The sequence below is a fragment of the Pollachius pollachius genome (assembly GCF_949987615.1).
Source record: "Pollachius pollachius genome assembly, chromosome: 1".
Classification (NCBI taxonomy): domain Eukaryota; kingdom Metazoa; phylum Chordata; class Actinopteri; order Gadiformes; family Gadidae; genus Pollachius; species Pollachius pollachius.
In genome coordinates this window covers 52,329,277-52,341,446 of record NC_136934.1, presented here as the reverse complement: position 1 = coordinate 52,341,446, position 12,170 = coordinate 52,329,277, and the positions used below count along the sequence as shown (strand labels likewise).

General features: G+C 47.5%; 1 protein-coding gene across 1 annotated transcript; it reads right to left on the bottom strand.

The window, feature by feature from the left end:
• Positions 1-6,968: 6,968 nt before the first annotated feature.
• Positions 6,969-10,724, bottom strand: s100v1 (S100 calcium binding protein V1). Its single transcript, XM_079756164.1, has 3 exons — positions 10,528-10,724; positions 8,397-8,528; positions 6,969-7,468 (listed from the first exon to the last, which is right to left on the bottom strand). The coding sequence occupies exons 1-3, from the start codon at positions 10,630-10,632 to the stop codon at positions 7,301-7,303; spliced, it is 405 nt and encodes a 134-aa protein (XP_079612290.1). The 5' UTR covers positions 10,633-10,724; the 3' UTR covers positions 6,969-7,300.
• Positions 10,725-12,170: the final 1,446 nt, after the last annotated feature.

Sequence of the window (12,170 nt, the reverse complement as noted above, 5' to 3'; positions counted from 1 at the left end):
TTGATTGGTAAACGGTCAATTCCACAGTGAAAATGGAGAAACGTGTGGTAAGCGGGTCTGCATGGGGAAAGAAAGACGAAAACGAAAGAAAGAAAAATAGACTAAAGATACTGCCCTGGTACAACAAATACTGTCCATTTTTTAACTTGTTAATTCGTTAAAGGAAGTCATTAGGTGCTTTTGAAGTCATGATACTAACCTGACAGATTTCATGTTCTGCCGTAAAGACGAGCGGAAGGCACTATGCACGCCCGCAGCCGCGGGTTTAGATAATCTCTCTATCTCTCTCTCTCTCTCTCTCTCTCTCTCTCTACCTCTCTCTACCTCTCTCTACCTCTCTCTCTCTCTCTCTCTCTCTCTCTCTCTCTCTCGCTCTCTCTCTCTCTCCTGGCTGTGCGCTGCATTATAATGTTGGTGATTGTGGATTGCATGAGTTATAATATGCGACCAAATTCGGTGTGCTAGTGCGTGTATTTGCGTGTTGGTAGGGCTCCATGGCTGGTTTGTGTCCAGGGCCCCTGGTCATGTTAATCTGTCCTCGATCCTGTGAAATGTCCCGGCTGTGTGGGCATGAGTCCTAAGGTATAGGCCTGTATTAAGTTCAGTCAGGTTGATAGTTCAGATGGAGTTCAATGCACAACAATAGAAGTGAAGGTTAGTGCGAGGGGTTTGAGTGCTGATTAAGGCAAACAAGCAGTAACTATTGGAGAAATTAACCATTACCTTTTATGTTAACTATGAGTATTATCAGGCCTATATATCATATTGATACATTAATAGTGGAAAGCAGCTGAATCACCTCTGAATTAATAGGAAAGACTCGACACGGCGCCAGAGAGTCTGGGGTCAAGGCGTACTGACGTCAACCTAATGTGGCCTTGTTGTTGCTTGTTCAACAGTAAAGTCGTATGTCATACTTGTTCCGGACTCCCCGATTCCTCATGGTCTCTTTGTTAGTTGAAGTGATAGAATTCGGTTATTTTCTACCACATAACTCGTCAGCGTTATCAGTGTTCATAATAAGTATGCAGGAACCAGCTGTGTACGCCAAGGTCAACAACGCCCAGAGAGGGGAGGTAACTTAGAAATAAGACTGAATTAAAGGAGCAGACAGATGTAGAAGAATTGAGGAATCCTAGCCACGGAGACGCCTTGTAGGACGTCCACTCCAGCTCAGTGAATAGAGGAAACTGAACTTAGAAAAATCGGTGTACCATTTGTCCACCGGTACGTCTTTTTGATAGTTTTATTTGCTTGCTGCAAATGTTCCCAATATTAATCCTGCAAAAAATATTATGATCAACCCATCCTTCTTTCATCGATCAGTGAATGCCTTATTAAAGAAGAATAAGAAAAGCGCGATCAGTCAACAGAGTCAGTATAAGCATCGTGGATCTTAGGGGTTACTTAGTCGAAATCAAAGAAACATATCCCTAGAGTTAGTTATTTCCAAACTCTTAAACAATCCTAGCAAACTTCCAAGTGCACGGATCCCAGGGGAGAGCTATCACACAGACGAGATCGGCAGCCACGGCGCTGGTCAGGGTTAGGCTCAGGCGTGGGGCGCCGGAGCAAGAGGGGTGGGGGTGTGGTTAACACGATAGATAGGGGCTGGGCCAGTCTCCCCACCGCCCTGTCAACAACCGTTACCGGGTACAGGTTTCACTTAATCCTCCTCCCGTGAGGCGGTGTGGTCGACGGATCTACATACACACACACGTACACACGTACACACATACACATGCATACACGTGCACACATACAAACATACACACAAACGTACACACGTACACACATACACACATACACACGTGCACACATACAAACATACACACATACGTACACACGTACACACATACACACATACACACATACGTACACACGTACACACGTGCACATGTACATACGCGCACACGTACACACGTACACACGTACATACATACATACATACATACATACGTATACACAAACACACGTACACACACATACAGAGACACATACACACATACATACATAGGTTCTGCTGTCTGCCATCACTTGGTCCGAATAGACCCTGTTCCCTTTAAAGATGTTTCCTCCTGGCCTCTAACTGTCTGACCTGAGGGAAGAACTGCTACAGTACGACCAGTTGTAGACGATCACAGTATTATATCACAGAGAGATGTATTGTCTCATCCGTAGGCAGACTGCTGTGCAGCCTGCTTTCTGCTTATCAACCTGCTGAACGTTGTCCTTGAAGTCCAGATGGCCTCCTTCTGAACTCTGTTTCACATCTCTACTCCCGTGGGGGGGGGGGGGGGGGGGGGGCTCTGAGTCAGGAGTCTACTCTTAGCCCTCCCCCTCTGGGTCTGTTTAACCCCTGGTTCTTCTCTACATCCGTGGGGGGGGGGGGGGTCTCTGAGTCAGCAGTCTGTTTAACCCATGGCTCTTCTCAGGATCATTGAGATCACGTACATTGATTGGTTCTCTGCCTTATTGGAGCACAAGGTATTAAAGCTAACATTAGGACCATATATTTGTAGATGCAGATGAATCAGACGCTGTTAACATCTTGGTGCTCCTCGTCTATAGGAACATGGATGGATGAGGATGGACGACCGAGGAAGAGGATAGTTACAACAGTATGGACATGGGATAGTTATAACACTGGATAGAGGATAATTATAACACTATGGATAGAGGATAGTTATAACACTATGGATAGAGGATAGTTATAACACTATGGATAGAGGATAGTTATAACCCTATGGATAGAGGATAGTTATAACACTATGGATAGAGGATAGTTATAACACTGGATAGAGGATAGTTATAACACTATGGATAGAGGATAGTTATAACCCTATGGATAGAGGATAGTTATAACACTATGGATAGAGGATAGTTATGACACTGGATAGATAGAGGATAGTTATAACATTAGCAGTATGCAGCCGTGTTTCTCTCTCCAAAAGAAGTCTAATGTCCGAGGCCCATCGTGTATGAATGTAAGTTTATGTTAAGTGATATTGTTTGTATCAAAGAGGGGGGGTGGAATATACCATCAGTAGACGCCATATAAGGGGATAGAGGGAACGCGCTAGGCTAGTACCCGGTGTCTAGCTGCTAATGAACGACTATGTATGGGCGTTTGTGAACCCAGACAAAAGAGGATATAGACAAGATGATATAGATAATCTGGGGTTTCTGTTGTGTGGTTCACATGACCAAGTTAGAGGAAAACTATATTTCTAACATACGTACTGCCATTATAATAACCTCATATTTATTTATCTGTTATCCATTTTTATTATTTAAACTTTATTCCTTGCCCTGAAAGAGTGAGATGCATACACTTTGTCTCAGTATACGTGTGGCTGCGTTACGAGACCGTGGATGACTTGTGGAATTCTGTATTCTGGTTTAGTTTGATGAGCCGTCATTCTGTCCTAACGGTCCTCATTAGTCATGGCCATAGAGGATCACTCTCTCAGATTCAGCTATCTATACGACTTGTGTAGAATAGCACCGTGTGCAGTCCTTCTCGGCACTCTTGGGGGTCTGCCTGAACCAGATCGTATTAAACCGTTGCTGTAGTAAGCTGGTCAAAGACAAGACGATTGGGAGAAATTAAAATAGGTTTCAGGGAAGTTTAATCGTGACCTTGCCTACGTGAATGAAACAAGTGTGGCAAGAGCAGAGTCAACGAACGCCTACATTCTGAGGGTCATCCACGTGTTACTCATTCACCTTCTGCTGCTCTGGTGAACCGGTTAGTGAGCTAACCCCAGGTAGAGCTGACTCCCCCATCCGGATAGGAGGAGACGGGGGCTTTATGATGGCCACAATAAAGGAAGGAGCCCCTGAGAGGGCTTTCTGTTGTTTAGCTCCCCTGTCCCCAGACTTCGATCACAACCACACTGCTCCCTCTCTACAGCAGTCAGCTGACCCCCTGCGGATTCCTCGTCCGAGCCAGAGGTTTGTGCCTCCTGAAGCTGGAGTGGCCAATCCCCCCCTTGAAGGTTCTCAGGGTTGGTAGTCCGAGACAATCGGGGGGGAAACATCTCTAAAGTGACCTGACGCTCCGTGAAGTGAAGTGACGTGAAGTGGGCGGAGCTGAGGTCAGGAGAGTGGACCAATCATGTCATGGAGTGTGCGTGTTGTTTTGCTCTAGAGAGCCGCCCTAAAGGGAAAGCTTCGCCTGATTGACCCCTGTGAGCTGCCGCTGTCTGACTTGACAAATGGGTGTGTGTGGGAGAAGGTCTTCCAGGGTTCAATGTCGTTTCCATGGATACTATCTGCCGGACAGTGGACAGTGGACAGTGATTGATGGAACCAGCCGCGGTTGTCCTCTCGTGGTTCTATCCATTTGTATGGTACACCGGCACGTCCGCCCTGCTCTAGCGCGACGTCATTTACTGGCTTGTAGCGTTCCCGTTTGTCTTTGGGATTGTGTCATGTCATTTGCTAGTCATTGTTATTGTTAGCTACATTAGCCTCTTTAGCAAACCAGCTCAAAGACAAACAACACAACTTTACATTGTATTGCACACACAGCAACACTGTGCAATGCATTAATTGGTGAACAAAGAGTAAAGTAGCACTGTAATCCAGTGTGTAAGAGTATTTCAAATCTACATTGAAATGCCCAGCGTGGTACAAATACAAAGAAAATAATGAGCAACTTTCTTTGTCGAGTTGTACGGTCAGCTTTTCTGAACGCACTCTACTCTCAGAAATACCGGGACCGACCAAAAAGGGGCGTTCCTCCGAGAAATGCTGCAAGAAAGCTGGGAGATTTACACCTCGTCTGCTGTGTGTCCAACTGGCAGGTGACGTGGTTTCATCAAAACATCTCCATACATGGTGGAACAATATTCATTTTGGGATTAGCCCTACTGAGTTCTCAGACTCATAGCAGGAGATGGCCTTAAAAATAGTACTTAGCATCGTGTTGCATTTTATCCTTGCTATCTTTGTTGTATAAAGTTGGGAATGGGTTAACCGAGTGATTCTTAGTGCTTGGCACTTGGTTCTATGAACATCCTTACTTTACCGACAGAGATATATTCTTGTCTGCTAACCGCCCTGAATGTAATTGTGAAAATATGTCCCTCTAGTGGTGGCAAGCAGCACAACCTGCTAACGATCAGATTCTGCATGTCTATACATCAGTGACGTGCAGTCAGGTTTTTTCTTTTCCATCATGAAAAGATAAAACGAATTATCATAAAATTAAGAAAAATATTGTATATTGGTATTTGTCTACTGATCTGTGGTCTAAATGTAATTAATGTACGATTCCAATAATTTAGATAATTTTTACTATCAAAATGGCTGAATGGCTGAGGCCGCGAGCAGTGCTGTCTCACCGAGGATTGCGCAATCCCTCACAAACTGGGTAGAGCGCATGCGCTCAACCCAGTATGATCTGACATAAAACCGCGCTGAAAAAGCATGAAATGAGGCAGACAGTACCTCTGCCTCACTGAAGGGGGCGTATGCGTGAGCCCACAGTGTTTACAGGATGCTTCCGTTAACTTATTTTAAGCGGTCAAGTGCACTGCATCAGTTTGTTTATTAAAAAAAAACATTTCTGACTGCAAACATGGAAGATAATGATTCAATTATAACAATTGGGTTCATATATTTGTAAATCTGACTCTGAAAAAGTCAGTGCCTCACCTGCCACGGACCTCACCGCACGTCTCTGCTATACATTAGGGATCCGTCATTTATTTTGTAATAAACAAAGTTTTGACACTAGCCTATTTCAATTCCCAGATTATCATATGACCATTTCCACCTTCCCAGGAGGTGGTTATCACCTGTGTGTGTGCGTGCGTGCGTGTGCGCGTGCGTGCGTGTGTGTGTGTCAGGCACGGCGCCAGGATTCCAGTTGTGGATGGGCAATTGTGGGTGATCCTTAAATTAAAAACGTTATCAAATCCTTGTTTAACCTAATACAAATGACTGACTAATATACTGTTATATTATCTGTGCATATTAGCTTGATTCTCTAAATATTTTGTTGCATTTTAAAAAGTTTCGGTGCATAAGACGGACCTATCCGCGATCGCTCCTTAGGCCTTTTTACAGTACTGCCAAGACGGTTCGGTCCGGCTTGGCACGAACGTTCCTCAGCGTCTTTCTCGTAGATCGCGCCATCTTTCAACGTCTTTGTTAAATGCGACTGCATCACCTTCTCTCCCATGATGGTCAGCAGCTCGCGGATTTCACCGTCTCTCCAGTTAGAACTGCTTCTGTTGATATCGCTGCGTTATTGTCTCTGTTGTAGAGACAACGCAGCAACACCTCTACCCAAGCCCCCCCCCACCCCCCACCCCCCACCCCTCATCCCCTCTTGTACCGCGGAGCGTAATTGCATTTACATAAATAAAAAAAAACACCAGTGTGTGTAGGGTCCGGGAGTGTAAAAAATCGGTTCTGACCAAAGAAGAGCGCTTTGGAATCTCCATTACGCACCATTCCTGGCTGTGCTTTAGCGCGTCACTCTATAGATCCCAGGCCTATAGACTGTACAAGTGGTCAGGAATCAAATAATTCTTACATAGTTTAGTTATGCTCGTATAAAAAGAGGCCGGCTATTTAATTCTGTTTAATTGTTTTAAGTTTTCAACAATATTTCGATATCCTTAGCAACAGACTGAGCTTGGCTTATTATACAAAGAAGATGCATTCCATTATAGCCTAGGCTACTACGAGATAATAACTAATACAATAGCCTACCGCCAATTCACGGTCATCCACGAAGATAACAGCCCTTTAACGCAAATCGGATCAAGCATCAATATCAACAAGGTTTTGCTGCATTGAAAAAATAAAGCATTGCAGAAGATTTTTATTTATTTTTTCAAGAAAAGTTTTGGGTGGGCCTGTTGAAGAGTGGGTGGCCCTAGCCCGTCAGGCCCACCCATAACGCCGTGCCTGGTGTGTGTATTGTGTCTCTGTAGTGTGTTTGATTTGAGCGTAACCCACCACTGTAGCAGAGGAGTGGTTCTAAATCCTTCAATAATCATAATTAATTCAAAATGAAAAATAATCATAATTCAAATCAACACACTGAGGTCAACTTCTGCAAAACATGATTTATTAGAAGGCGGAGAGCGTTGTGGCTCAGAGCGCTCACGTTATCAGACCAACACTCGGAGTCTGGGATCCGTCCTCGCTGGTCCTGGCGTTGCCCCGGTCCCCCGTCCAGCCTCGGCCCCGGGGTCTCCCCAGGACCCGGTCCCCCCCAATCCCCTGCCCGGTCTCTGCGACGGCCCCCGGGGGGGTAGGAAGAGGCAGAGGCGGGACCTCAGGAGATGCTGCAGCCACACATCATCTTCTTGTCGGGACCGGTGGTGAACTGGTCTGAGGCCTGCTTCTGGACCAGCGCCCAGAAGTTCTCGAAGGTGATGTCCTGCCCCTCCTCCACGCCCATCTGCTTCAGGATCGTCTGGAGGCCCCCCTCCTCCCCCACAGTCTGGGGACACACACACACACACACACACACACACACACAGACACACACACACACACACAGACACGCGCAGACACACTCACACACACAGACACACGCGCAGCCACACACACACACACACAGACACAGACACACAGACACACACACTCGCACACACAGACACACGTAGACAGACACAAACACACACACACAGACACACACACACACACACAGACACACAGACACACACACAGACACACGTAGACAGACACAGACACACACACAAACACACAGACAGACAGACAGACAGACAGACAGCACACGCGCAGACAGGCACACACAGAAACACACACACTCACACACACACACAGACACAGACACAGACACACACACAAACACACAGACAGACAGACAGACAGACAGACAGACAGACAGACAGCACACGCGCAGACAGGCACACACAGAAACACACACAGACACACACACACGTAGACAGACACACACACAGACACACACACAAACACACAGACAGACAGACAGACACACGCGCAGACAGGCACACACAGAAACACACACACTCACACACACACACACACACAGACACAGACACAGACACACACACATACACAGACACACACATACACGCACACACACATGAATACACACTGACACACACGCACGCAGCACACACACACAGACACGCACGCAGGCAGACACACACACACACACACACACACACACGCACAGTCAGCGGATGGGATTATATGATGAAACACAAACATGGCGGGCCTGTCTCTGTTTGTAGACTAAAGGCAGACATCGCAGTGTAGATTTCAAAGACTGGTCCATGTTGCAATAACGGAATAGTACCACATCCTTCATTGAGGATGAGGTGGAGGTGGAATGAGTTGGAGGAGGTGGATGTACATTGAGGTGGAGGTCTGTTCTGTACCTTGGCCAGGGTGGGCAGCTGATTGGACACCAGGTTCTTGAACTCTGCGGTGTCCAGCGTTGAGCGGCCATCCTTGGCCTCCGAGAAGAACCCACTGACCAGCGTGTTGAGGGCCAGCTCCAGGTCTGAGTACTGCAGCACAGACAGCACAGACGTCAACCTCATCACTGCTCTGAATACTGCAGCGCAGACAGCACAGACGTTAACCTCATCACTGCTCTGAATACTGCAGCGCATACATCACCGACGTTAACCTCATCACTGCTCTGAATACTGCAGCGCATACATCACCGACGTTAACCTCATCACTGCTCTGAATACTGCAGCGCAGACAGAAACACTCAACACCTTGAGCACTGACCCAGCACAGACAAAAACCTCATCACTGCTCCGAGCACTGAGCCAGCACAGACAGACGTCACACTGAGCACTGACCCAGCACAGACAGACGTCACACTGAGCACTGACCCAGCACAGACAGACGTCACACTGAGTACTGACGCAGCACCGACAGAAACTCTCATCACTCCGAGGTCTGACCCAGCAAAGACAATACTCCCATAGTGAAACTCATCCCTGCCAGACAGACCATCCACTCATCTTTTCTATTGTTGATAATGTAACATTAGTCTGTTCCTCCGCTGTCATTGTGACCAGGCTCATCTTCTGTGTGTCTGCAGCTGCTGCAGTCGCCCCTGACGCCCCCAGGATCAATGAAGGATCTTCTGGTCTTCAGTCTGGAGGCTCCCTCCCTCTGATTGGTTCCCATACTTAAGAATTCCCTCCTCTTAAAAAACAACAACGTTCCATTGGAATGACTCAGAAATCCATCAGTTACAGGGAAGGTCGGAAAATCATAAAAATATTGCCCTTAACATGAGCCGATTTTTTTTTTATCAATTCCCAGGCGCCACCTAGTGGCCAACTCAGGAACCGCCAAATCCGCGTCTCTTACAACAGAATCACGCATAACACACGGACACAGAATCCCAAAGAAACCCACTCATACAGACTCACACAGACATACACTCACAGACACACACTCACACAGAAACACTCAAACACAGACACAAACAGACAGACAAAGACGCACACACCCACAGACTCACACATACACAGTCAGGTTTAGTGTTGTGTTACGACTCAGGAAAACCAGAAAAAGTATTTCCCACTCTGCTTGTGTTTGCTCAGGGTCAGTGTTGACTTAATGGGCGGTTGGTCTGGTGTCACATGACTCAGACCTCCTCCAGGTAACCTGGTCTGAGATAAAGGTGGGAATCGTATCACCTCCTTAACGATCAAAACTCACCAGAATGGTGCTTCATTAACCAGCAAGGTAGCTACACCAGTAAATACTGGGGTGGTACTGGGCAGCTCCCAGTGTTCACCAGTAGAAGACTGTGGTTATACTGGGCAGCTCCCAGGGTCCACCAGTATAAAGACTGTGGTTGGACTGGGCAGCTCCAGTGTCCACCAGTATAAAGACTGTGGTTGGACTGGGCAGCTCCCAGTGTCCAGCTGCTCGTACAGCCTATTGCGTTTCTTTCTGAAACATGACTGAACGTTATAAAGTTATAAAGTTATACATTAATAAACCAGATAATTTCGCCATGGGCGTCACCCGAAGATTCAAAGTTGAGTTTCAACCGCGCGAATAAAAACGGAGCTGAAGAAGTTTCCATTGGCAACATAAAACCAGTGCGGAGAGGGACGGGTCCGAAGGAGAGAAACAGTCAGAGACACAATGAGAGATACAGTGAGAGATACAGTCTGACATTCCTCAGCTGTCTCCCCGACCCTCCCTAACCGTCCCAGTCCGTCCCAGTCCCACCCGGATCCTCCCAGTCTGAGAACCCCCAGAACATAGACCACTGGCTGGGTCTAGGCACCCGGAGGTCCCGGACTAACGCTGTTCGGTCAAACCACAGCGTCCTCCACGGCGCCTTCTGGACGGGATTAAACGCACTGCAACACTTTTTCCGTTCACCGAGTTGAACCTGATCTGTAGACAACTTCACCCGCAGGTAGGCTGAGCCTCCGAGGGGCTAGAGAACGTCTCCACTTTCAGAGAGCTACCAGTTCCCTATCTCTGAGACCGACACCTAAGGAGTGGTCGGTAAGGAGACCTTACCTTAACGGCCATCCTGCAGTCCCGTCCGGTGTTCAGTGGTTCCCCCTCCGGACGTCCCGCGGTTATATCTGCTGCTGCGGGTCTTGACGTCATGACGGCTGTCATACGAGCGTTAAACCGACGCACGAGGCGCCGTGTGTAACCTTCCTCTGGTGTGCGTGTGTGTGTGGCCCCGCACACACGCACGCTTACGCGCGACGGCACTCAACCTCACTCATACACAGACGCACTCACGCGCATCCCCCCCTCCCCCCCCCCCCCCCTCCCCACACACACACACACACACGAACACACACGCAAACACAAAAACACACACACGGACACACACACACACACGCATGAACAAACACACACACACACACACACATACAATTGAAAGTAGAGTCCATATCAGATTCAGCTGCTGATATCCACCTTGCCACGCCCTTTTCTCAACGGCCAAACGAAGAGAAAATGTTCTTCATCCAATACAGAAAAATAACACTGTGGCCTATTTAATTATAACTTTTTATGTAACTTCTATTTCATTTATCATTCTTTATCCAGTTGACATTATCGTGTTTAGCACAAGGGGTTTATATCAGTGACCCTAAACAATGAACGACTTCATTGTTTTGGGTCGAACCTAACAGAACTGTAGATTGTATTCTGATGCCGGTCTGATCACAACTGATTTTTAGCAGAGGAACTTAGGCAAATCCTTCAGTGTCCCACAGGATTAGAAAAAACATGCAAAACTATGAAAAACCAGTCCAGAAAACCAGTTACATGTAAATATAGCCGATATATCTGTGTGTGTGTGTGTGTGTGTGTGTGTGTGTGTGTGTGTGTGTGTGTGTGTCTGTGTCACTGTGTGTGTGTGTGTGTAGGTGTATGTGTGCTTTAGCTGATGATCAGGTTGGACCCAGGGGCTAGTATGAAACCAGTATGTCACTAAAGCTAACTTGAACATAGCAGTGCACAACATGTACGTAGCCAGCGGTACACAACATGTACACAACTTGACCACAACATGTAGGTAGCGGTACACAACATGTACACAACATGTACACAACGTGGTAGCTAGTGAGTGGGTACTGGCTCCTCATGAAACAACACCACCAGGTCAGCTGAGTCCGTTTTATTCTGGTTTGGACTGGTTCAGGGCAGCCCTGGATCGTCCCATCAGACCGGTTCTGGTCTGGGGGGGCCGGGGGAGGACCTAGGAGACGACCTAGGAGAGGACCTAGGAGGGGACTCCTGGAGGACGGACTGGAAGGAGAGGTCGCTGCTGGACTGATCCCAACTGGATTCGTCTGGATCCCTGGGGACGGACGGACGGAGGGTTAGACAGACAGACAGACAGACAGACAGACAGACAGACAGACAGACAGACAGACAAGCAGGCAGACAGATAAGCAGACAGACAGACAGTCAATCAGGGAGACAGACAGTCAGACAGGCAGCAGACAGACAGACAGACAGACAGGCAGGGAGACAGACAGACAGACAGGCAGGGAGACAGACAGGCAGACAGGTGTGTAGGTATGTAGGTGAGTAGATACCTGCTCTGGGCATCACAGGGCATGTTGGTGATACTACAGCTGCCGTAGAAAGACGCAGAACATCCCTGGGTGGTCTCCAGGGAGGTCTCCAGGGAGGTT